General features: G+C 41.2%; 1 protein-coding gene across 1 annotated transcript in view; it reads left to right on the top strand.

The window, feature by feature from the left end:
• The window catches only part of LOC134571542 (aldehyde oxidase 1-like), a 125922-nt gene that overhangs the window by 28972 nt on the left and 69810 nt on the right, over nt 1-27140 (top strand). The window contains exons 8-19 of the mRNA XM_063429876.1: nt 2490-2570; nt 7040-7181; nt 8158-8250; nt 12914-13065; nt 13258-13351; nt 13687-13796; nt 15234-15418; nt 19276-19438; nt 19556-19630; nt 25498-25667; nt 25938-26064; nt 26817-26939. Coding sequence (XP_063285946.1) covers nt 2490-2570; nt 7040-7181; nt 8158-8250; nt 12914-13065; nt 13258-13351; nt 13687-13796; nt 15234-15418; nt 19276-19438; nt 19556-19630; nt 25498-25667; nt 25938-26064; nt 26817-26939 — 1515 coding nt within the window. The remainder of the gene's footprint in view (nt 1-2489; nt 2571-7039; nt 7182-8157; nt 8251-12913; nt 13066-13257; nt 13352-13686; nt 13797-15233; nt 15419-19275; nt 19439-19555; nt 19631-25497; nt 25668-25937; nt 26065-26816; nt 26940-27140) is intronic.

Genomic DNA, 27140 nt, shown 5'->3' with positions numbered 1-27140 from the left:
TAGAAAGACCAATACATTTTTTTCTCTCTCTGTTCTCTCATCTCTTCGTGTATAGTACTAAAAGGATCATTTAGGAGCAGCTTTATAACAAAATCATTTGTACTTATACTCGTAGACCAATTTATCTTTAACTCTTAAATCTTCAAGATTACAACAAAACATCAGAGAAGCGACTGTAATGGGGACACATTTTTATATTTTGCCTTTCGATTAATCGTTTGTTTGAGCAAGGCTCTCTTCTGCTACTATTTGTCAGACATGTCTTGTTAGAATTAAATATTTGACTTTTCACTTATTGTAATTTAATGTTTCACTGTTCACTTATTGTACAGCACTGCTAAATAAATCATTATAATTTTAGGGTCTCTGTGGAAGACAGGTTGTCTTCAGATTATGTTCTGATCTAAAGTGGAGCAGTGGCTCTACAGTAGAAGGATAGGTGTCCTTTTAGAATATTGGGGGTGTGGGCTCTAGCGCGTCTAACTAATGCAAAATCTTGACATGCAATTTGTTCCTTTTCGTCAAAACAGCAACTACTTAATGTCGTCGTTGTGCGCAAAACATTGTTGCTACTTAAACGGTTGACTATGATGCGTGTGGTTAGGAGTTGGGGTTAATGTGTAATGCTACCAACATGTTAGCTGGGTGTATATAATGCATTATAATACCTTCAAAATCATTAAAGGAACTCTATAGTTGGTGTCCTTCTGCCTCCATGCCCCCCTCCAGAGGTCCCCATTGGATCTGGTTCCTTTTCTGCCAACATCATGGCAATCTGGAAACCCAATGCACATTACACTTTCGCTATAGAAAAGCTTTGAATCAACGCTTTCCTGTAGGGGTTTTTTCAAGATTCTGAACATCCTCATGCAAAGCATGAGGACATCCAGAATTGTTTCACAGAGTTAAACTCCGTGAAAAGGCAGTCTGGTAGACAGCCACTAGAGGCAGTCTTAACCCTGCAATGTTTTACATACAGAGTTAAATTGACAGGGACGCTGCACGCAGACCACTTCATCGAGGGTCATTGCCTGTAGTGTCCCTTTCACTCAAGTTTATGATGCTTGATATTGAATACATGCCATGGTCACAACTGTAAACGGCTGGTTAAAATATTATATCCATCTCATTCATTCATTTTTACAGCATGGCTGCTGAATTAGTAGAGACAACCAAGTGTCATGGCTCCCTGGGTTTGTCTGCAGTCTTTATTGTTCTACCACTGAACCCCATTCCGTGTTTAATGTTTAACTCTGCTTTCTATTCAGTAGTTACTTGAAAGTGTTTTTACAATATTTATTTTGGCTTAAATGTTGTATGACTGCTGTGGCACGTTCCAATTCACAATGTCACATAACCTAACAGTTTTTTATTTTGTGCATTTTCGTTAGCCTGTTATTTATTAATTATATTTATTTTTTGAACATTGGGCTTCTAGCTGGCATGGCCATTGCCAAATAAAAAGAAAAAAAAATACAAATAGAAATAAAAACAACTATAAATATCCAAGAGACTCAAATCCACGTAAACAAATCTGTCAGAATTTTGAAATTCTGCAGAACTATATTACTCTCTCCTGCTAGATTGGTTTAGATTCACCATGTCTTATATTCAGGGTATGTTAAAAATGCATGAGATGTAGAACACATCAACTCATCCACTGAGGCAGGACTTAGTTTTCAGAAGCTCAGTTACCAGACTGTTCAGTCAGACTTTGCTTACCTGACCAAAAGTTGCCAGATGTCTTGTATCCGATGAAACAGTCTGGTAATTACAGTGGATCTGTTTTTTGGGGGGGTCTTTGCAAATATTACACCTGTAGGTGACATTTCCGGTGGTCGTGGGGTGCAGTGCAAGGTTGATTTACTTGAGGCTATCCCTTACGCATGCCCCATCTTCTTCATGGAGGTCTTCTTTGGCTCCTGGCACTTCATTTGCCAGAGACTGCATCAGTGCTGTACTATTGACCATACAGGAAAGTACAGCACTGAGGTCTTTGGAGGATCCCACAAGAGCTTATAGATGATGTCCCGCCACGTGTGAGACAATGCCTGAATCTCATGGCCATAACATGTGACAGCTGCTTGGACTGGACAAAAATTTACAGTGGAGCCTCCGCCTTTTGTCAACAAATAAAAGATTAGATTTGTATGAATTATTGAGAAGTAACAGAGTAGAAAAGGGGCTGTAGCTTCCCACTGCACCTATAGTTTTAGAACACTGTTCTAGAATAATTGCATATCTTAGTCTGCAGGCATTTTAGGTAAGTTGATCTTAAGTTGGTTTGTATCTTTTTCATTAATTTTATTTATTTATGTATTTATTTATCTATCATTTTCTTTTTTTAATCTTCTGAATGTTACTACCTTTTTAAAAACCTTTCCACAAAAAAAATGCAGGAGAGAAAAGTACACGGTACTTGTGCCCAGCTGAGCCTGACATTAAATTCTGGCTTTGATGATACTAGCCTCTGTTTTTGTTTTTTGTAGAATCAGAATGGGTTGTTTCAAGAAGAAAGCTTTCTACCACTTGATCCAACGCAAGAACTGATCTTTCCTCCAGAACTCATAGTAAGATATCTATATGTATTTAATTTTTTGAGATCGGTAATACTTTTTGTGAAAGACTTTTAAACGCACATTGGCAACACCTACAGAAACAGCTAGAATGATCTTAGAAAAGCAAGGAAATACTAAAATATGGTAATTTAAACACAATGTTTAGCCATGCTGCTTTAATTGAGGGGTGGGGGATTGTGTAATCTGACAATGAAAGTGGTAAGATCGAATGTAAATTGGGTACATACATGGCTATTTTGTATTGATTAATCACAATGTTTATCATTCATATTAATAGAAAGTAGGTCCAGGCACTCAAGGTTTCTTCAAAAAGGCAGATTTATTTCTTTATTATTGAAAACCGAATGTGCAATGTTTCAGCCTACACAGAGGCCTTTGTCAAACTCGAGTTGAGCTTGACAAGGGCCTCTGTGTTGGCCGAAATGTTGCACATCCAGTTTACAATAAATCTGTCTTTTTGCAGAAACGTTGAGTGCGTGGATCTACTTTTTACTAATATCTACTAAATTGGGTTTTGCCAACCCGGTCTTTGATCTACCTGGTTTTCACTATGCGAGTGCAGTAACCTTTATCTTTGAATCAACAATGTTAGTAGTTAATTATTACCTGTGACTTCTATTTCGCTGTAAGTAAACTTATATCTAATATATATAGGTCTGAAGGTAAAACTGTGTATCCCTGTTATTGTGCAACTCTGAATATGTACTTGCAGAATAAAGGTACAGAAGTAAAATTAAGACTGAAAATTGTAAAAGGAACAGTGAAGGGTATTACTGGTCTTTATTAATTTTGTTTCGTTAAAAGAGGATATAATGTTCACATGTACAATGTTGTGGGTAGAACAAAATTTTTGTGCATTTTACATAGTCACACTTAATAGATGATTTAAATATAAAAATAATGCTTCTAGTGTTCCATCTATGGGAATGTGATGTATTCTGTGGTAAACAATATATCTACTTGGGAGGAAGTCATTGCATTTGCTTGGGAAATGGAGGTTGATAATCCAGAAATAGTGGGTATAGTCATCACTAGTGATGTCGCGAACATAAAATTTTCCGTTCGCGAACGGCGAACTTCCGCAAATGTTCGCGAACGGGCGAACCTGGCGAACCGCCTGTCAGGGTACCTGTAGTCTCTACCTCAGAGGAGGTGAGAGACTTAGACGTTTATCCTCCCAGAGGGGTTGTTTCTTCCGTTCCTCGCGGTCCTCTCGGCCATTTACAAGCCGACCGCGAGGGATCCACTTCCTTATATGACGCGACGCTCAGTAGTCGACGTCATGACGCCAACCCGGGTCGACCTGTCCGTCAAGTCCCGAGCACTAATCAGGACTCGTCGGGGGCGTGATTACCCTCTAGAATCAAGGTATAAAGTAAGGCTTTCGGCATCTGCTCATTGCCCTGTCGTGGTTCTAGCCTGTCTAGTCACTCAGTGCTCTTGTATTCTAGTTGTCTCTTTGGTTCTGACCCGGCTTGTTTGTACTACCCTGTTTACCTCTGTTACCCTTTGACTCGGCTTGTCTCTCGCTTACCTGTCCTCTCGTTCCCTCGACCTCGGCTTGTTCTTAGACCATTCTCTACTTACTCCTTACGTTAAGTCCGGCCATTCTAAGGTCCGGTATACGTACCTACCACCTGTTTGTACTCTGCGTGTTGGATCCCTGTCCCGATCCTGACACCGCCATAGACTTCAATAGGCAGGCAAATTTTAAAACCCACAGGGACTCTTTCTGGCCACAATAGTGATGGAAAAGTTGTTTCAAGGGGACTAACACCTGGACTGTGGCATGCCGGAGGGGGATCCATGGCAAAACTCCCATGGAAAATTTACATAGTTGATGCAGAGTCTGGTTTTAATCCATAAAGGGTATAAATCACCTAACATTCCTAAATTGTTTGGAATAACGTGCTTTAAAACATCAGATATCATGTTGTATCGATCAGGTAGTGTAAGGGTTACGCCCGCTTCACAGTGACAGACCAAACTCCCCGTTTAACGCACCACAAACAACCGCAAACAGTTCATTTGCACAACCGCAAACTCCCCATTTGCACAAGGTTGGATACCAAGCTAGCCATGTCCCGTTCCTTGTCCTCACTGATGTCATTGAAGGTCTCTTCCTCCACCCAGCCACGTACAACACCAAGGGTCCCCGAAAGGTGACAACAAGCCCCATGTATTTTTTTTTTAAATGTACACTACTGTTACACCAGATATGAGTTGCACTGGTGTGACACTGCCCTGGCAGGCCCTGAAACGCACACGTGTGAAGGAAACTGACTGCTATTATATTACAGTCAAAAAAGTTTTTTTTTTTTTTAAATGCAAGCTATTGTGACACCAGATATGAGTGGTGGCACCGGGACCACCTTAAAAATATTGGATATCGCTAAAAATCATGATCACTATATACTTTCTCTACAAACCTCTAAAACGAACCAAGCTACTCATCCATCCGCTATACCACTTTATCCCACCTAGAACTAGTGCCCAGTTAAAATACTTGACTCTTACTTACCCACACTCAGTCATGCCACACACATTTCACCACTACTCTCACTGAATCCCTCTGACTACGGCAAAATTCATCTTCTACATCAGAACACTACTCCTAAGATTGGGTTGTATCCATGTCTCGAGTCTTTCATTTAGAATAGGGGCAGCTTCGGTCTCCTTCAACACTGACACTCCAGTGCATATTATTAAAAGATTGGGCAGATGGAAGTCCTCAGTCTACAACCGATATATTCCTCATCCCGAGAAAGAAATGATGAAAGCTTTTAAAAGTTTGGCTTTGTAAATTTGATGCAATTAGTGTGTTTTTCTTTAATACCTTTTCACCCTCTTTGCATGAACCCGATTTACATATATTATATTATTCACTCACTCTCTGGGCCGGCCTAAGACATCATGCTGCCTAGGTCCAACGATAAATGACTATGGGGGATAAGGTATAATAAACACAGGTTACTGGCTATGGAGGGATAATGTATAATAAACAAAGGTTACTGGCTATGGGAGGATAATGTATAATAAACACAGGTTACTGGCTATGGGGGGGATAATGTATAATAAACACAGGTTACTGGCTATGGAGGGATAATGTATAATAAACACAGGTTACTGGCTATGGGAGGATAATGTATAATAAACACAGGTTACTGGCTATGGGGGATAATGTATAATAAACACAGGTTACTGGCTATGGGGGATAATGTATAATAAACACAAACACACACAAAAAAAAAATAATAATACAAAAAAAAATGAATGCAGCTTCAGATTTTATCTAAATTGTATGCTGTCTAGGAGGTGGGAGGATCTGGGAGGGAGGGTCTGCTGCTGATTGGCTGGAATGTGTCTGCTGACTGTGAGGTACAGGGTCAAAGTTTACTCAATGATGACGAATAGGGGGCGGACCGAACATCGCATATGTTCGCCATCCACGGCGAACACGAACACGCTATGTTCGCCAGGAACTATTCGCCAGCGAACCGTTCGGGACATCACTAGTCATCACTTAAAGGGACTAAGCAGAAAAATACATTGCAGGTGCATGCATAATATTTAGTTATTAAAATTGGTTAAAATCATAAAACATTCTAATTTACTAATTGGTATCGCAATCAAATTCTGCTGAAAAAACACCCAGCGGCTCTCAGTTATACCAATGTCACCCCCCCCCTCCCCAATCAACCTGTAAATTAGGGTATCAAATTATCCTAAGGCTGAGCTTGACAGTACAGGCTTGTTATTTACTTTTATCTATTCATAGCTGACCTTTTTTATGGGTTGCTAATGTGCAAGAAGTCAGATTTCATGCTGTCTTAAAATATATGGTGTCATATAGAATTTAAAGCTACATTTTTTAAATGCCTTTTTGATTATATTATTATTTTTTTTATTGTTATGCCTGTTTTTTAAAAAATATTATAATCTTTAGATTTATATATATATATATTATTTTATAGATATGTTTACAATATATAATTAATTTTTCTCTGCCGAAGTAAAGTGAAAACTGTGAATGCTTTCTTTACGTATAACAACTCAATTTGTCTGGTTGAGCAAGGAGCATGGCGGTTAAATCAAGCAGAGGACATGACCTTTTTTGTACAGCCCCTTGTGCTGTCTGTTTATTACTCAGCGTAAAGGAACAAAGGGTGAGGGGTTGCACAGGCTTATCATTGGCATCTTCCCCAGGTGGCATAACCTAATTCATTATGACTTAATAAAAACTCTGCTGAAACTAAACGTTGCCTTTCATATCCAAGAAAGATCAACACTTTGCACTGTTCATTGTTGTATTTACATATTGTATTTCATAGTGTTTGAGATCTGATATCTCAAACACTATGTAAATACAACAATGAAAATGTTTGGGATTTTGACATGTTTTTATTTATTAATCTATTTTATGATCTACTCTGCTAGTTTTAATATTTCTCTCTCATCAGCTAATGGACAATGAAAATAAAATTAAGCTGACCTTTCAAGGGAAATGTATGACCTGGATAACCCCAGCCAGCCTTCAAGAGCTGCTTCAGCTGAAGGCTCTCTACCCAAAGGCCCCTCTGGTGGTTGGCAATACCATTGTTGGTATGTGGAAGCATATAACAATGACCTTTTGGAATTTTTTATTATAGCTCCAGGTTACTTATTTATTAATTACATTGAAGCTTATTAGTAAGGAGTTAGATCTAATATCCAATCACATAAAAGTGACACTTCAGTTTGCTGACATGCTTTATTTTTGAAGTGTGTTCTCTTTTTCTTTTTTTTTTTTTTTCATTTTACAAAAAGTGTAGATTTCAGTAGAAATTGGCCCTTCTATAAATTAACCTTGTTACAACCCACCTGGCTGTCAATCAAACTGCCTGGTTACTTCCTGGTTTCTTTAGCTCAGTTGAGATAAACTGGAGATGCAGACAGTTGCCCAGAGTATCTGCCTTGCAAAGAGTTCTTACTGAGCTGAATTGGCAAGTCTGTGATTGGACGGCAAGAAAAAGTCTGGGTTTGGTTAGGAGATAATAGATCTGCAAGCTGTTTTTACATTTATCCAAATAAAAAAAAAATCATAATTAAATTGCATACATATTTTCATTGAGAGCACAGTATATTTAATTTTTGTATTTGGATAGCGGAGTGTCCTTTTAAAGCACTAAGGAAAATAAGAAATAGCTGAAAAATGATGTTTTGATGTTGAATGTCTGCATTAGTATATCCACAATGATTGTTTAAATTTAAATATTTTATAAATCAATACGTTCTGTGCAGAGAACTGTTGGAGGACAGTTGTTACAAGTGCAGTGTCAAGAAAATCTTAAACAGTCAGCAGTCACTAGTTTACAGAGATACAGTATCTCAAAGTGTACAAAGGCCTTGCAGAGGTTCACACATTGTTTTCATAACTTTACGCATGAAGGAGAAAAAAAGGCAATAATATAGTGAGATAGCAGGGAGAGCCGTAAATTCCATCATAACTCCTGATCAACAAACCGTCTGCTCTAGGGTAAGGCAACGATATCGTAGATGGAATCTTGTTCTTTTATCAACTAGTCAATTTATCTCTCAGGTCCTGAAATGAAATTCCGAGGAATGTTTCATCCAGTGATTATATACCCCACGAGAATTGGAGATCTCCATTTTGTCAATGAGAATAGCCAAGGTATGTGTTTAATTTCCCTCTTTTCCATCATTTCTCAATCCTCCTAATAGAACAAATTATATATGTTGGTCACCGCCAGTGAATGATCGTCCATAGGGACACTTAGGGTAGTGCACCTCCAGTTTTTATGTGGGGAAAATATGTATTTGAAGTAGTTTAGAAACACTAAGAGGGGTGGTGTGCCAAAAATATATGAGAACAAATTTGTTTCTTTCATTTTGTAATAGGCTTTAGTTAAGCTTGGTCCCTCCCCCATCATTGGTAGTTGTTTGGAGAAGCTTACTTGAGATCATCTGGGCCTGTCAAAACAATGGGGCTGGTTTAAAATATGCCACGTCCTTTAAGAAGGAATTTTCAGAGTTTTCATTGCATTGCTATTTGGACTCAGAGCCAGCTTCCATGAGTGAAGCCATGCTAATAGCCATCATTGGCTGTCAGCATTAGAGTGCGCACAGGAGAGAGAAACAAGAAGCCATCTTGGAAGTAACAAAGCTAAAACACAGCAACAACAGCTCCTGCCCCTGTCAAATGTGAGTGCATACTATTATAATTTCTCTCCCCCAATAGCCTGAGGGCTGATTAGGCAGGGGAATTTACTTAAATATATATTTGATTTATATAAAGCGAAGGGTGACACTGGAGGGGGATATTTCTGACACAGAGCACTGTGCTGCCTGTCCCTAATGGTTAAAAATACAAGCAGAATAAAATGGTGCAACAAAAATTATACTGAACGAGTAATATCACCAAGAACAGATTTCAACCCTCTTAAGTATGCAGCAACCTACAAGGAGCTCTGTTATGATATACCCCCAAAATTGAACATAAAAAGAGTAGTAGGTGCGCAAAACACTATTGGGGATAGCCGTGGAAAATAAGTGGTAATCAGATCATTTAAGATACACAAATCACCCACCACTTCTGGCATCATATAAAGGATGGCCCAAGGAGAACTCACCTTATGCTTGAGAAAGCCCCAAGAGACAGGGCGAAACGCGTAGCACGCCGAACTCGGAAGTATCTACACATGTACAGAGAGTGAGATATAACTTGGACAGTTTATCTACTATTGCCCAGGACTTTGATCTACTCCAGTACTCCTTCTACATTTGTTTTATTGTCAAATAAAGCATTTTTACTTCACGTCTTCGGCTAATGGTGAGCTTGTGTGATTACCCACATTTGAATTCAATGCACACAAGGGGCTGATCCTCCCGGTGCCTGATCGTTTGGAGTGGTACTACAACCACTCCACAATTGTGAGTTCAATTCCTATAGAGTATCACAGTACATACTGTATCTTACAATATTGCACTAGGTCTGTGTTTTATTTTTATATCTTCTAGATCAGTAAAACCTACCAATAAGGAAAAGTTCAAGTATATATTTGTTTGATACATAACCACTATTATATCACAGTGTGGCTTTTCACTTTGTTTTCACGTTATCCCCAACACTGTTTTGCGCACCTACAACTCTTTGCTTTTTTTGCCTGTCACTAATAGTTTTAATAACTCATACCCGAATGAGGACCACCTCTGTCCCCTATTAGAACGTTCACACCAGCAATTTAAGTGCAAAACCGCAAGGGAAGTAAAAAATGAATAACCGAATGCACCTGGTCAACAAAAAGAATGGAGGCCAACTTGTCTTCCGAGGGTGGGCAGTGGCACTTGTTCGTCGAGTGCCTAGAACTCTTTTCAACTAGGCACTTGCATGAACCCTGGTAAAGATTAGACCGCTGCCCGCTCTACTTCCCAACCACCTATGCAAGCGATGTTCGGTGAGATATAAACTACCGAACAGGGGCAGCATTTGTATCCTGAAACTAAGATTCCCTTGCATGGTGTTCGCACATGAACCCCCGAATAGAAACCATCCAGGACACCTATTTCCCTGTAACTGTTTTGGGCTAGTGCCTCGTGTCCTGCTGGTCAAAACGTTACCCCGGTAGCATTCCAGTTTCACCGAACCGAGCTGAGTGATATTTGAATATGTTATACACTCAGATCAGTGCTATCCGGGGATATGACTTTTGTGGGGTTCCTAGTTATAATGGGGGCGGGGGCGGAGCCTGACGTGCATTGCAGGAGCTCCTGTGGCGCGGCCGATACACTCGACGATAACTTGGGCAGGAGAGCCGGAAAGCTTTCTAGAAGGAGCCCGGTGGACTGGGGAAACCGGCACCTACTTTGGGATACCAAAACGGACACCCGGAGCACCCAGGAACCGTGACTGCAGGTTGAGGCCTACCGGAGTGGGCGAAGCGGGAGGACGGCTGCTTTCTGCTCGCTACTCCAAGCGGCACGCAACCAGTACTCTCCTCCCTCCCCCCCTGGACCGGTGGGGGATATCCCGGTCCCCGCCATACTGACCAAGCTAAACCTCCTACCTCTCAGTTGATCCTCCGGCCCCCACAAGCTGAACGGGGGTGACAGTCCCCAAGATGGCGGTCCAACCTGACTCACCAACATCCGACTAGCTGCTGCAACAGTGATGTGCCAGGCCCCAATGACAAAACAAGAGACACCCTCGAGGACATCTTTGATCATTTCTGGGCTCAACTGCAGGCTCGCATGCGGCCAGCTATGGCTACTCCTGACCCACCCACAGGGGACCAGGTTCGCAGCATGTGGGGGCCTGGGAAACCTCTCATGGGCGCAACTATGTCCCATACATCGAAAACCCGGTCGAGACGCTCACCTGTGCTTAGAGCACTACGGGCCCTGACCCACAAGTACCAGCCACGCACATGGGGGGCTGCCAGACACCTACGACGCCGATGCATACCCGATCCATGCAAGGCCCATCGCACCACCCCGACGGGCCTCAAAGGTACCCAAGCTAGTGGCATGAAGGTACAAGCTCTCCTACAGCACCAGGGCAGGAGGTACATCTAAACTCCACCTACTGCTCCCCCGACGACAGGCACACTGACACAGAGGAGGGCACCGACACTGACCACAAATAGACCCCCTGTGACCACTCTGCCTCACTGGCACCCACATGTGCTCAAGGCCCTGAAGGACTACCTAGCAGATTCCCTGCGCTTCCCGATGTCAGGAGTCGGTTAAACGTGGACTTAACATGCCCTTCCGTGCCTCAGCTATCAGACCAGCTACACACCGATAGCAGCCACAGAACCTGATTGTGCAACTGTTAAATGCCTTACCTCTTGGTTTACTCTGTTCTTCTCTTTATTCAAACAACCTAGCTAGTGCTTAATCTCTCCCCAATAGGTTAGACCATGTTCTTATGATATGCCTGACTGTATCCGGACACATGATTTTTGCTAACTTATGAGTCTTAACATATTTTGTGTACCCAGCCTATGACCTATTGCATTTCCTCACCTTATCCTTAGTATTTTCTCTGCTAACATGGGACTCGGACACCAGTGTCCTACTAATCGTTATCCTGAATGTCTATGTCTAGATTGTATACCATGCCAGCTATGTCCTCCTTTTAGCCACAGTAAGTAAGAACCATAAGCGAGCGTGTAAGATAGTACACTAGAACTGCTTGCCTATATGCTTGTCCAGCTAATATTCACAGTAATCAGCTGCCGCGACTACGGCTTAGACATACACAATTTACCTACAGCGGTTGACACACAACTAGGCAAAAACATCCTAATATCGTTAGCAAGTACATAGCAGGTTTTGCACCATTCACACACAACGCCAGCCTACTCAGACATAGTATGTTCAGCTTGACTACCCAATAAGAAAGTGCACCTACATTTCTACATCTAGACTGATATGATTAGCTAACACTGAGGGTCACTTACTGTTCCAGCGTATTCTAAGTTCAACTGTTAAGCCTTGTTTAGTAATGTACTAACTAAGCATGATACTTAATACTCAAACACTTATTTCTCGAATCGTTACCTCTTTTATTTAAAAACTATATGCAAACCCAACATGCCACAATACTGTTATGTTATGACAATGAAAAACGAGCCTGCTGACGCTGTTGTGGTGATACAGGCACTATTGTACCTACCTGCATATCAAAAATAAAGAATAAAAAAAAAAAAATAATGGGGGCACTTTTGGGGCACTGTATATTTTGTATGGATTTTCTGTACCTGAGAGATAATTGAATTATAGATTTGTCTCACGCAATTATCTCTCAGGCACAAAGGGTCCTGGGAATGAAATCCCTATTTTATTGTATTGGAGACCCCATGTAGGGGTCTGTGCATAAAAGGTGTGTGGGCCAGAATAAAATCAGTTAAATCCCAGAACGATGTTTCGTCTGGTTACTGGGGGAATGGATGTCTGTGTATTCTAATGGTTCCAGAGTGCCTGAAGTAAGGAATAAGAGGAGGTAACCAGTCTGGTTACCCGTGGTCCGCTACATCAGGTATCTCTGTATTGCAGCTTTGTGTAATTCTGGGGGAGGAGCCTGGCTTCCTGCCATCTTAAAACGTCACCAGCAGCTACTGGCTACCGCTGATATACATATGTATGGGTTTTCACGCATTACATACAAAATGAGTGACATTGTATTTTGTCAAGCATTGTATAAATTCCTTGTTTAGAGGGTGCTTCCGGGCTTTTTGTTAATTTCTTAAATTCAGGTTTTGTCTGTAATCTAGTATATTTTGCAGTATGTTTGCCTCTGTTACAGTTGTTTGTCTGCTTGTTTCTTTGTTTAGGAATAACCATAGGGGCTGCCTGCAGTTTAACCGTGATGAAGAATACTCTCCAGGATGCTGTCACTCGTCTACCAGAGGAAAAGACCAAAGTCTTCCGTGCCCTCTTGAAACAGCTTGGAACTCTGGCTGGTCCACAAATTAGAAACACTGCTGTATGTCAGATCCACAGTTACACAAATACTATGTTAAGCTAAATGAAAGCTAAATATGGCACAAGTTGAGCTAAAACCAGCTTGACATCTCAGCAGGGACCCACCGAAGGGCAGGCTAGTTGAGCTGTTGTCCATTCTCACCTCTCTTGCTACTTCTTTTTCTCTCCTGATCTAAATACGTGTTTCTTTCAGTCTCTAGGAGGAAACATTATTAGCCGATCGACAACCTCTGATCTGAATCCTGTTTTGGCTGCTGGTGGTTGCGTTCTTAATTTGGTGTCAACAGGTAAAAGTGTGCCAATAACAAAATGAGGGCACTGTAAGCAACTTAAACACTACAGCTTACCGTCGTGGTTTGGGTGCAGTGAGTGTATGGCTTTTGATTTGGCCTAAGAAAAAAAGGGCCTCCTGATACCCAAAACAAATCCGGTCTGCTCTCATTCAGATATTACACCACAGCGCACTCAGCCTTAATTGCCATCTGGCGATGGATGGATTTGGGCAATAGCGTGGAAGGGAATCCTGGTGTTCTGTTCTACAATCTGTTTAAGTAATTTTAGATCTGGCATTAAAACCTTGAATCCTTATTAATGGAACCTTTTAATTACTTATTTCTAATAGATGGATCTCGGCAGATTCCGTTGAATGAGTCCTTTTTCCGTGGATCTGAAAATTGTTTTCTGAAAGCTGAGGAGGTCCTTTTATCTGTACAGATACCTTATTCTAGAAAGGTATATGACAACCTCCTATTTCTTCTTATTCGCTGTGTCTCTGCTCTTATATATATTTTTGGCAGGGGGGGTGAGAAGGAGGAGGTGGTAGTATTTGTCATAGTACAGGCAGCATCTTTTTAAATGATGGGGAGAATCATCTATGCAATTTATAGCAGAAATGATACCAAATGTATAGATTGTCTCAGTAGAATGCTATAGTCTCTTCAGGGGTCTTTTTTTGTTATTGTTAGATAATACTTTTCAATCCTCTGTTATTATGTATTTTAATTCCTCTTGCTTAAGTGTATTCCTCCTTCTTTATACCTTTAGTTTGTATATTCTTGATTGCTTGGCTTTTCCCTGTTCATTCCTTATTCTTACCTCTGTACCCTCTTAAAGGGACACTATAGTCACCAAAATAACTTAAGCGAAATTAAGCCATTTTAGTGTATAGATCAAGTCTCACTGCTCCTTTCACTACCATTGATGAGTTAAATCACTTTTGTTTCTGTTGATGCATCCCTAGTCACACCTCCTCTGGCTGTGACTCACACCGCATGCATGAAAGCAAAATGGTTTCTTTTTCAGATAGCTGTTACCTTACTTTAGAAGCCTTTATCTCCTGCCCTGTAAATTTACCTTTAATCACAAACGGAAGGCTTCTGCAATGTCTAGCAGGCTAATAACAGAGCAGGAGATAAGAAATGTCAAACTAAACATAATGTGCAATAAATAAAGTTTAAACATTATATCTCTCTTTACAGGATGTGTTTAGGAAGGCTGTGCAAGTCACATGCAGTGAGGTGTGACTAGGGCTGTATAAGTAAAGGGATTTTACTCCTAAATGGTTGAGAATTTAGCAATTGAGTTATTTTAAAACAAAAAAGACACACTTTGCTAGAGCAGTGTAAAGCCAGAATTTTGGTGTCATGAGTGAGGTGGCCCCTGCTTTACGAAGTGTTTATAAGTAGGGCCCATCTTGTAGGACAAGTGTGGGATATAGATAAGAGTGGGGAGTGGGTATTACATTTGTGTGACATTCACAGAACCTGCATGATGGTGTCGCCGGCAACACATCTCCTGAATCGATTAAAGTATTTCATTTCTAAGTTAAAGTGAATCTCCCATGACCAGTTTGCTCTAATGAACTGGAATGGTGTTTGAGAATATGCAGCACTTCTCACACAAGTCAAGAATACACTTATATTTAAGTGTGAACACTCCCTCCCCCCATCCTCCTTTTTTTTTTTTTTATTCAAACTTAAAGTCAACTATCTTAACTGGGTCTGTTCTTCAAAGCAGACTTAATCACTACCACATGAACTTTAAACTCGACTGTTATACATGTAAATTCACTTTTCACTAATGATCAGAATTTGCTGTAAAGTCTCCATTACCCACGTTATTTTCTTTTATGTAGAGAAGTCAACACTAAATGTACACGATTCTTCACAGGACGATTATATATCAGCTTTACGGCAGGCCCCACGCCACGTAAACGCTTTGCCCACTGTGACTGCTGGAATGTATGTACAGTTTGAGGAAAACACAGACGTTATTAAAGATATCAGGATTTTCTATGGAGGAGTCGGTCCCACTACTGTCTGTGCCAAGGACACCAGCAAGGCACTTGTTACAAAGTATGTTTAGTTAGAAACATATATTCTTCCATACAATAATGTAAGCCAAGGTTCATCAAATATTTCTTTTAAATGTAAAAGGTTTAAACTGTTCTTTCTTTTTTTTTTTTTTATATTAAATTTTTTTTTTTTATGAATATGTAAATTACTGGCAAAAAGAGCTGAAGACTCCTGTCAAATGCTGCAGACAAGAGATCTGTTTTTAGATAAACCCCCAACTAAAAATTCAATGTCAATTTAAAATTAAAAACCCCATAATACTTTGATTGTAATGAGTTTTCAAAATATTTGGACTTCGCACTGACCTGCTGTCCTTGGTAAATAAGAGTTATCTTGACCTTCTTTCCCTTGGTCAATCAATGGAAAACTGGACAGCTCCAGGTATTGCCAATGTTCAGCAATTAATTTCCTCATCTATCCTAATCCATTCCCCAATCTATGACCCATTTATCCCCTTCCACCAACCAATATGTTTACTTCTTGACATTAAGAACGTTTTAGATACAGACTTTACCACCATATCTAGCAGTAGCCCTTCTACAAGTTCTGCACGGAGACGAAGATGTCTGCTAAACTCCTATCTATTTGGCTTTTGTCCAGAATTACGTGGTAGCAAAATGCTCAACCTTCCTATATTAGTCAATAAGAATCATAACATCAATGCTCCTTTACACCAGAGGAGTAAAATGAAGAGTATCACTAAAAAAAAGCTCAACTCACTGGGAGGCTAGTAGGAAAATGTTAGGTGGTATCTGGTCCCCACCAGATTGGCTCACATCTACCCCAATACTTGGAACCTCTGTTGGAGTTAAAATCACTAGGAACAATGCTCCACATTCTGGCAGTGTCCACAGTGTCAGAATACTAGTTGATCCAACACGCAGAATTTTATCACACCTAAGACTACAGGTAACGTCTTACCGGGCCTTAGAATGGCTGGACTTAACATACCAGAGAATAGTCAGAATACTTGCCGAGGTCGGGGACACAGAATGAGACACAACGATGAGAGAAAGCCAAAAGTCAAGGATACCAGAATACAGGGAAGTCAAACAAACCCAAAGTCAATAACAAGAAGTAAACGCTAAGAAACACTCTTGGATAACCTACTAAGGGAAAGCACAACAGGGCAATGAGGAAAAGGAAAAAGGAGTTTAAATAAGTCTCCTTTGACCCCAGAACGTGCGTGTGCGTCCTTTGCGTGACATCACACGCACGCCGATATCGTCAATACTGTGGGCGCACGTGGGGTTACAAATTGGAATGGATCTGCAGCAGCCAGCGGCCTTCAACATGCCGCCGGAGTCAGATACACCGACACAGGGCTGCTGAGTAGCACCTCCGTTAATGCATAAAAAGGCATTTGCCATTACGAACACCACAAGGTGATGATGAACATGTGACACACAGCTATCTACTGGTAATTCGTTTTCAACTTAACACCTTCTTTTGAACATACTTACTTTACCTTTTGAAAGTACAGCTAAAACCACTGCCCATGACATTATTATGGTGGCAAGAATAAATATAGCTAAACACTGGAAATCAACTATCTCACCGCCAACTTCTTCTTTAGTATGTTACGATCCACCAGAAATTACGAAGAGATGGCAAACTGGATGTTTTCAAGTCTGGCAACAAAATATCTCCAAGGGTCCTACAGGCCCTTCCCTCACTCTGCACTCTACAATCCTAATGCACCTTTCTCAACAAAGCATCAAGAGAATAATATATACAGTATTGAGCATCTCTGCAAGTGGTCAACAACCATGGGTATCTCCTAGAATTACTGTGATGTGTTGCAGATGCTGTTCATTGTACATTTAAATATCCCACATATACAGGGAGTGCAGAATTATTAGGCAAGTTGTATTTTTGAGGATTAATTGTATTATTGAACAACAACCATGTTCTCAATGAACCCAAAAAACTCATTAATATCAAAGCTGAATATTTTTGGAAGTAGTTTTTAGTTTGTTTTTAGTTTTAGCTATTTTAGGGGGATATCTGTGTGTGCAGGTGACTATTACTGTGCATAATTATTAGGCAACTTAACAAAAAACAAATATATACCCATTTCAATTATTTATTTTTACCAGTGAAACCAATATAACATCTCAACATTCACAAATATACATTTCTGACATTCAAAAACAAATCAGTGACCAATATAGCCACCTTTCTTTGCAAGGACACTCAAAAGCCTGCCATCCATGGATTCTGTCAGTGTTTTGATCTGTTCACCATCAACATTGCGTGCAGCAGCAACCACAGCCTCCCAGACACTGTTCAGAGAGGTGTACTGTTTTCCCTCCTTGTAAATCTCACATTTGATGATGGACCACAGGTTCTCAATGGGGTTCAGATCAGGTGAACAAGGAGGCCATGTCATTAGATTTTCTTCTTTTATACCCTTTCTTGCCAGCCACGCTGTGGAGTACGTGGACGCGTGTGATGGAGCATTGTCCTGCATGAAAATCATGTTTTTCTTGAAGGATGCAGACTTCTTCCTGTACCACTGCTTGAAGAAGGTGTCTTCTAGAAACTGGCAGTAGGACTGGGAGTTGAGCTTGACTCCATCCTCAACCCGAAAAGGCCCCACAAGCTCATCTTTGATGATACCAGCCCAAACCAGTACTCCACCTCCACCTTGCTGGCGTCTGAGTCAGACTGGAGCTCTCTGCTCTTTACCAATCCAGCCACGGGCCCATCCATCTGGCCCATCAAGACTCACTCTCATTTCATCAGTCCATAAAACCTTAGAAAAATCAGTCTTGAGATATTTCTTGGCCCAGTCTTGACGTTTCAGCTTGTGTGTCTTGTTCAGTGGTGGTCGTCTTTCAGCCTTTCTTACCTTGGCCATGTCTCTGAGTATTGCACACCTTGTGCTTTTGGGCACTCCAGTGATGTTGCAGCTCTGAAATATGGCCAAACTGGTGGCAAGTGGCATCTTGGCAGCTGCACGTTTGACTTTTCTCAGTTCATGGGCAGTTATTTTGCGCCTTGGTTTCTCCACACGCTTCTTGCGACCCTGTTGACTATTTTGAATGAAACGCTTGATTGTTCGATGATCACGCTTCAGAAGCTTTGCAATTTTAAGAGTGCTGCATCCCTCTGCAAGATATCTCACTATTTTTGACTTTTCTGAGCCTGTCAAGTCCTTCTTTTGACCCATTTTGCCAAAGGAAAGGAAGTTGCCTAATAATTATGCACACCTGATATAGGGTGTTGATGTCATTAGACCACACCCCTTCTCATTACAGAGATGCACATCACCTAATATGCTTAATTGGTAGTAGGCTTTCGAGCCTATACAGCTTGGAGTAAGACAACATGCATAAAGAGGATGATGTGGTCAAAATACTCATTTGCCTAATAATTCTGCACTCCCTGTATGTAAGACTTGCTGCACATATGTCTTGAATATCATATGTATGCTTCTCTTGGTTTGTGAATTGAAACCTCAGTAAACATTAAACATGGGGAAAATGGTAAATAAGTTAAGAATATCACACTATCCTCTTTTATTTTCGCATATTTATTGTACGCAGTAAACTAGTACATTTAGTATACAAGCATATATATTTGTGTTTATTATTAGTGTATTTTTACTTCTATAAAAAGAAAATGTGTTGGTTCTTTGTAGATTATTAAATCCATCAATCATTTGCATTATATACGGGACCCCTTAAATTCTTCTGCTTAGATATTTGTATAAAGGGTTTGAAAAATTGTAAATGGGGTTTATTAACGGAGAACAAATCTTCATTAGACTCGTTCGGGAATAAAAGTATTTTCATATTCAAAATGTTGTCATTACTTACTTCTAAATTCTGGCTATTTGCTCTTACACACAGGCAGTGGAATGAGGTGATGCTGAGTAAAGCCTGCACTCTGGTCCTAGATGAGCTTTCTCTCTCTCCCTCTGCTCCTGGTGGGATGGTGGAATTCAAGAGAACTCTGACTGTCAGCTTCCTCTTCAAGTTCTACCTAGAGGTGCTGCAGTCGCTGAATAAAATGGTATGTGCGCTTTTTTTATGCCTAACTGCAAATCAATTCGCTTACTTATTTTTAACCTGAATAGATATCTGCACATAATGAAAGTGAAACGTGTAAATTTCTTTGCTTCTTTTTTAGGATCACAGCAGTCCAGACAGCAGTGCTTTGAATTCTTTTCAAACACAGCTTCCTGTGTATAGTCAAACCTACCAGGTGAGGAACTTTAACTTTAATGATGTCCGTGCACTGCAAAACATGCAACTTTGAAAATGAAAACTGGACTCCAAAATTTTTGTTTTTTTCCTCCCAAGCAATAACATTTTGCTTCTCTGCATTTGTAAGGATGAAATTCTCCTATCATGTAGATAAGACACTTCCCTACACTACAGAACAGCCCCTTCTGCTAACCCACTTTCAGCGCATTCTGGTAGGACAGAATCTCAATTTATGAAGTGGAATTGTAGTTTCCAAATTATGCAGTTGCAAATGTGGGTGCTATAGGCGCCCAAAATGATTTGACAAAAAATTTGGGAACTGTGCTAGTTAGTAATCTTTGCGTACCATAACAACTATGGCACCTAAAATGTCCTTTTAATGAATCATCTAATATTGCTTCATATAGTATTCTTTAATACATGGGCGTAGGAACCGGGGGGGATGGGGGGACGCATCCCCCCCAGCAAATCATGCGGGGGGGACAGGTAATGGGGAAATCCCCCCCAGCTCCGCCGGCCCCCCTTTTGCTGCAGCCGCCCGAGCGCTCTGCAGAGAGCCTCAGGCGGCTGCAGCTTTGCCCGGGCTGGTGCGTCCATGAGGGTGCACCGCCCGGGCGCAGCCAGAGGAGAGGGGCTGACAGGAGGGAAGCGCTCAGCGCTCAGCGCTCCCTCCTGTCACTCCCTCAATGTAGCGTGGCCGAGCCTTGTATAGTCCGCCGGTACAGGGAGCATCTGTCTTCTGTACCCGGCCGGACTAAAAGGAACACTGAGTGTGCACTTCCTGTTAGTCCGCCGGGTACAGGAAACATAAGCTCCCTGTACCAGCGGACAGTACAGAGCTCGGCCACGCTACAACACAGGTAAGGGAGGGGGGAAGAAAGAAACAGGGAGGGAGGGGGGAAGAAAGAAACAGGGAGGGAGGGGGGAAGAAAGAAACAGGGAGGGAGGGGGGAAGAAAGAAACAGGGAGGGAGGGGAGGGGGAAAGAAAGAAACAGGGAGGGAGGGGAGGGGGGAAGAAAGAAACAGGGAGGGAGGGGAGGGGGGAAGAAAGAAACAGGGAGGGAGGGGAGGGGGGAAGAAAGAAACAGGGAGGGAGGGGAGGGGGGAAGAAAGAAACAGGGAGGGAGGGGAGGGGGGAAGAAAGAAACAGGGAGGGAGGGGAGGGGGGAAGAAAGAAACAGGGAGGGAGGGGAGGGGGGAAGAAAGAAACAGGGAGGGAGGGGAGGGGGGAAGAAAGAAACAGGGAGGGAGGGGAGGGGGGAAGAAAGAAACAGGGAGGGAGGGGAGGGGGGAAGAAAGAAACAGGGAGGGAGGGGAGGGGGGAAGAGAGTGACGAGGGAGAGAGATTGACATCCATCACACACTCACACAATCATGCCACCCTTACACACACACACACTCAATGCACCCCTTACAGACGCACACACTGCATCCCGTACATACACAGAAACACACCTTGCAGCCCTTACACATACAAACACAGATTCACACAATGCATTCCTTACACACACTCAATGCACCCCGTACACACACTCAATGCACCCCTTACAGACGCACACACTGCATCCCGTACATACACAGAATCACACCTTGCAGCCCTTACACATACAAACACAGATTCACACAATGCATTCCTTACACACATATCAGGACATCCCCTACACACTCCACCCCCTGTGAACAAACTCATTGGTGGAACGTGAAGGTGGACCCTGGGACCCAGACCTTGAGCTGTGTAAAGGGCCCCCAAAAAATGGAGCTGATTCCCGTTCTCACAGAACATTGATTTTTGGGACCAGTTACAAACAGCCTCCAGAGAGCCTGTTCTACACCAGACCAGTGGAGCCAGACTGCAGCTAGAGCCCATCATCATCCTCATCTGGTTGTAAGTAGGCAATCTAGCATATTATTCGTGGCACTAATCTCTAATTTACCTCACATTAAAGAAACACTATAGTCCCCAGAAGCACTGCAGCTTAATGTAGTGGTTCTGGTGTCTATAGCCTGTCCCTGCAGGCCTTTTAATGTAAACACGGCGGCACTCCAGCACTGGCGTTAGTTAACATGGCAGAAAAATAATTGGAAAGGGTTAGGGGGCGACTAATAAGGAAAGGGGGAGAGGGGTAGGTAGAAAAATAATTGGAAGGGTTTAGGGGGGCTACTAATATGGATGGGAGGAGGGGGGAGGTAGAAAAATTATTGGAAGCGGTTAGGGGAGTACTAATATGAATGGAAGAGGTAGGGTGGGTTGATGGAAGGTTAGGGGGTACTAATATGCATGGAAGTGGTTAGGGGGGTACTAATATGCATGGAAGGGGTAGGGGGTTAATATGCGTGGAAGGGGTAGGTGGGGTTCTTTTGTGCATGGAAGGGGTAGGTGGGGTTCTTTTGTGCATGGAAGGGGTAGGGGTGGTTCTAATATTCATGGGAAGGGTAGGGGTGGTTCTAATCAGGAGGATCCCGGCGCTGTATCCGGGTAAGTAAAACCCCTTCCTTGTAGTGACCCTTTAATGTTATTATTTAATCATTTATATAGCGACTGCAAATTCCGTAGCGCTGTACAATGGGATAAACAACTCCTAGTTTACGGAATAAGAATATACCCGGCGAGTAAAAATGCTATCCCCCCCAGATTTTTTGGGGTTCCTACGCCCATGCTTTAATACTCTTTATGCCCAGTATAATCGGAACTACTGAATGTAACATGAGCCCCATCTTCATTGTAGTAATCACAATTGTGTTATATACGCCCTGTATTAGTTTACTGGGAGTGCATTGTCATTCTACCTTCAAACCATTGTTAAATAACGTGAGAATCCATTTACTTTTCGAAGTCTTTGCACTAAAGATTTTGTAATTCAACGCGGTACCTGGATAACTAGTAATGTTAAATGGAATTAAAATGTGGTTGTCACAAAGAATATACAGGAAATATATCACCGTCTTTTGGACGGTAGGTTGTGGATACCCCCACAAATACATTTGCTTATATGTACATACAAACAAACGTGGATAACATTTACAAGTTAACAAAATTCAGATTTCCAGCAATCTCGTTAAATATGCTAAAGTCTGTCTGCTTTAGATATGCCATTGTAACAGTAGCTCATGATGCCAGAATGGTAACAAAACTATAGTTTATTTTATTTTTTTTAATACTATTTATTTTTAAAATAATTTATAACATGCAATTTGAATGGAATTCAAATTAACACTTCTATATAAATATTTCACACATATAGAAAATGGCCACTTAATAGGTATGTATTCTCTACACTCACAATATAAGCATTTTTAAGTGACCGAGTCCTTTTAACAAACACTATAGAGACAGAAAGTTTTATTTTGAAAGGCTAGCTCAAATGAACTTGTCCTGTAAGAAGAGACAGATTTAGCTCTACTTCCATGAACAGCTAACAATGATTGCCTTAAAGTTTGTGCCCTGACCTATAGTTGGTGAATACTATACCAACACAAAGTAAAATTACTTGTTTCATTCTCATGCTGACAATATGGAATCCTGGGTACATACATGTCATTTACTCAAAGGCTTTAATTAAAGTTCACGTTATTTATAGTAGTAGTGCCACTGTCTGGAGTTTCTGCTCTGCTCGCTTGGCCCCTCTGCAAATTGCACTCTCAGGAAGTTAAGGTTTCACACCTTGCATGTGGCCGCACTGCAAACTGTTTGCAATCTCCGGTAAGTAAGGTGACACTGTCACACCACTGTCTGCAATCTCAGGAGTAAGTGTCACTGTCATACCACTCACTGTCTGCATTCAGGGGCAAGTCACTTTGTAACATTTACAGCACTCACTGCAATCAATTCACTTTCATCAGAACCTAGATGTGGCACAGGCCGCTGGCCGCAATGCCGGTTCCTCTCTGCCTGCTTGCTCTTGCTTCTTTCTGCTCTGCCTCCTCTGCTCTCTGCTTGCTCTGCTCATCTCTGCTCCCCTCTATTAAAGCATATAAGCACACGTTCTAGAACAGGGTTTATGTAATAATCAGAGACCTGTATGTGGAGTTTAAAATTTAACGGACACTCGCTGGAGGGAGCAGGAATTGTGTACAGATTCTTGCAACATGGGGCCGTGCATTATCATGCTGCAACATGAGGTGATGGTCGTGGATGAATGGCACAACAATGGGCCTCAGGATCTCATCATGGTATCTCTGTGCATTCAAAATGCCATCAATTAAATGCACCTGTGTTCATTGTCCATAACATACGCCTGTCCATACCATAACCCCACCACCACCATGGCCCACTCAATCCACAACGTTGACATCAGCAAACCGCTCACCCACACGATGCCATACACGCTGTCTGCCATCTGGCCTGTACAGTGAAAACTGGGATTAATCCGTGAAGAGAACACCTCTCCAAAGTGCCAGATGCCATAGAATGTGAGCATTTACCCACTAAAATCGGTTACGACGAACTGCAGTCAGGTCGAGACCCCAATGAGGATGATGAGCTTCCCAGAGATTGTTTCAGACAGTTTGTGCAGAAATTCTTTGGTTATGCAAACCGATTGTTGCAGCAGCTTTCCGGGTGGCTGCTCTCAGACGATCTTGGAGGTGAAGATGCTGGATGTGGAGGTCCTGGGCTGGTGTAGTAACACGTGCTCTGCGGTTGTGAGACTGGTTGGATGTAGTGTCAAATTCTCTGAAACGCCTTTGGAGACGTCTTATGGTAGAGAAATGAACATTCAATTCACGGGCAACAGCTCTGGTGGATATTCCTGCAGCCAGCATGCCAATTGCACGCTGCCTCAAAACTTGCGACATCTGTGGCATTGTGCTGTGTGATAAAACCGCACATTCTAGCGTGGCCTTTTATTGTGGTCAGCCTAATGCACACCTTTGCAATAATCATGCTGTCTAATCAGCATCTTGATATGCCACACCTGTGAGGTGGATGGATTATCTCGGCAAAGGAGAAGTGCTCACTAACACAGTTTTAAACAGATCTGTGAACAATATTTGAGAGAAATAGGCCTTTTGTGTACATAGAAAAAGTCTTAGATCTTTGAGTTCAGCGCATGAAAAATAGGGGCAAAAACAAAAGTGTTGCGTTTATAATTTTGTTCAGTGTATTTACATACATTCAAAGAGAGAGAGGCTTAATTACTCAGACTCTAAACTTTTAGGTACAATATGTAAAAAAACAAATAATAATAAGCTTGCCTCACTCTCCTTACAAACACAATAAACAGTGATTTTGCCTGTATGTAGCTGTGTGCTTTGACATATGTTATCTCAAATACATCATATTTATTTATTAAAATGCTGTTCCCTGAATTTTTTTTTTATTTTTTTTAAACCATTACTGTATCCCTCTACTTTCCATCATTGTGTAAAAGAACACTCGAAGTATCAAAACAACTTTAGCTTAGTGGAGTGGCTTTAATGTGTAATTCATACCCCTGCAGTCTCACTACTCAATTGTCCGCCATTTAGGCGTTACATCACTTTGTTTATGCAGTCCTAGCTTTACTTCCCTGCATGTGACCTATACAGCCTCCCTACACACTTACTGTACAGAGAGATCTAATATTGTAACTTTCCTTATTACATGGTGTGTTTAATTTAGAATTTCTTATCTCCTGCTTTAATTGCCTACTAGAGTGCACAGAGTCTCGAGTGTGATTTAAAGTTAAATTAACAGAGCGGGAGATAAGAAATTCTAAAGTAAATGCATTGTGCTGTAAAATCTGATTGAAAATGGAACCATTTTTTTCCATGGATGCTGTTTGACCCACTGACGGGGGAGGTATACACAAACACCACTTCATTATGCTAAAGTTGTTTGCTTAGAGTATCCCTTCTTATTGTCAAAACTGACTGTCTATTGTCAGGATGTACCTGCAGATCAAGCTGAATATGATCCTGTTGGACGACCCATCACTCATCAGTCTGGGATCAAACATGCCACTGGAGAGGCTGTGTACTGTGACGACATGCCTGCTGTCGATGGAGAACTCTTTCTGGCGTTTGTCACCAGCTCAAGAGCTCACGCAAAAATTGTGTAAGTGACAACAGGAGAAGTAGGTTTCTAACTTCTTAAGCAGTAGTAGTATTGATATCTCTTTGCTAAACTTATCCCAGACAGAAGACCTTTGTTGAATATGTAAACCTTTCTAATAAAACCTATTTTTTAAATATAGTAACATTAAAACGCCATGCTTGATGTTCTAGCTACATTTTAAGTTTCCAATATAATTTATATTTAGTAAGTTGATTAAAAGAACAATTGCGCATGTATTTAAAATAATGAGTTTTATTTTCTCTTTTTAAGATCAATCGATTTCTCAGAAGCTTTGGCCCAGCCCGGAGTGGCAGATATCATAACAGCGGCAGATGTTCCAGGCACCAATGAGTGCATACTTCATGAGGGAGTGGTGTCATTGTTGGCGCGTGAACAGGTAAAATAGAATTTGAACATTTAATAATTATGGTTTTGTGCACTTGCTTGTTATAAGTTTAGATCTTCTACAGCTGGCTACAATCCATAAATTATGGTGTTTTCATGGATCATATTTAAAAATATTCTATATGTACCTGTAAATCAGGTGATAAAATTATTACGTTTTTAAAAATCTAATGTTTGCATATGTCTTATTGTCTTATAAATGTTTAACAAAAACAATATGTTGAAATTAGTAAATACTGCACCAAAGCACATCCAATATACAGCTTAAAAGTTGAATATTTGTACCGAGTTTTATGGAGACTAACGCTCTAGTGAACCGCAATGGCTCTCTGTTTTAGAGACACCCCACTTTTTTATAAAGTTTGTCAAAAATATGTAAATTTTAGCTCCTATTCCAGTACAGTTGATTTAAAGTAAGAGTACATTATTCCCTGAGTGTTTTTCGGCATACATGTGAACAAGACAGAACACTGAGCACAGCAGAGGTATTAGTCCTAAGATGGAGACTTAGTCAAGCCTTCAGAAATGCTCTATTTTGGGTCTAAAGTTTGCTGTATTTCATCCTAATAGATTTGCCTAATAATTTCCTTTTCTGTGCCCAGTCTTCTCTCTTGCCTTTCAAGTGGGAGGGGTACCACTCAGGACTGTGGGGCAAAAAGGCAATTCATTTAGTGCCCTTTCTTGTTTATATGTGTGCTTTTGCACACATGGCATATGTGTGATGAATTGTGTGTTTTTGTGCAGGTGCTGTGCGTGGGTCAGCTTATCTGCGCTGTGTTGGCTGACTCACCTTCTCAAGCGAAGAAGGCCGCTGCCAAAGTGAAAGTCACATATGAGAATCTGGAACCGATTATTCTGACCATTGAGGTCTGTTTAATTTCTTCAGAACTGCCTTAGCAGTTCAATATCAGACTTCAATATCATCTTCAAGCTGCTCTGTCACGACAAACGTACCTTTCTTCAATCGATTCCTCTTCTCCCCATTTCTCTGAATCTGGTCTTCTCTTCCTTTCTGATTTTGTTTTTGTAAAATACATAAGACAAAGTATGGACTACTTTTGCCTATTT

Source organism: Pelobates fuscus, chromosome 8, assembly GCF_036172605.1.
Source record: "Pelobates fuscus isolate aPelFus1 chromosome 8, aPelFus1.pri, whole genome shotgun sequence".
In the NCBI taxonomy this organism is placed as follows: domain Eukaryota; kingdom Metazoa; phylum Chordata; class Amphibia; order Anura; family Pelobatidae; genus Pelobates; species Pelobates fuscus.
The sequence above is the reverse complement of the archived record's forward strand: the minus strand, read 5'-3'. Positions and strand labels throughout refer to the sequence as shown.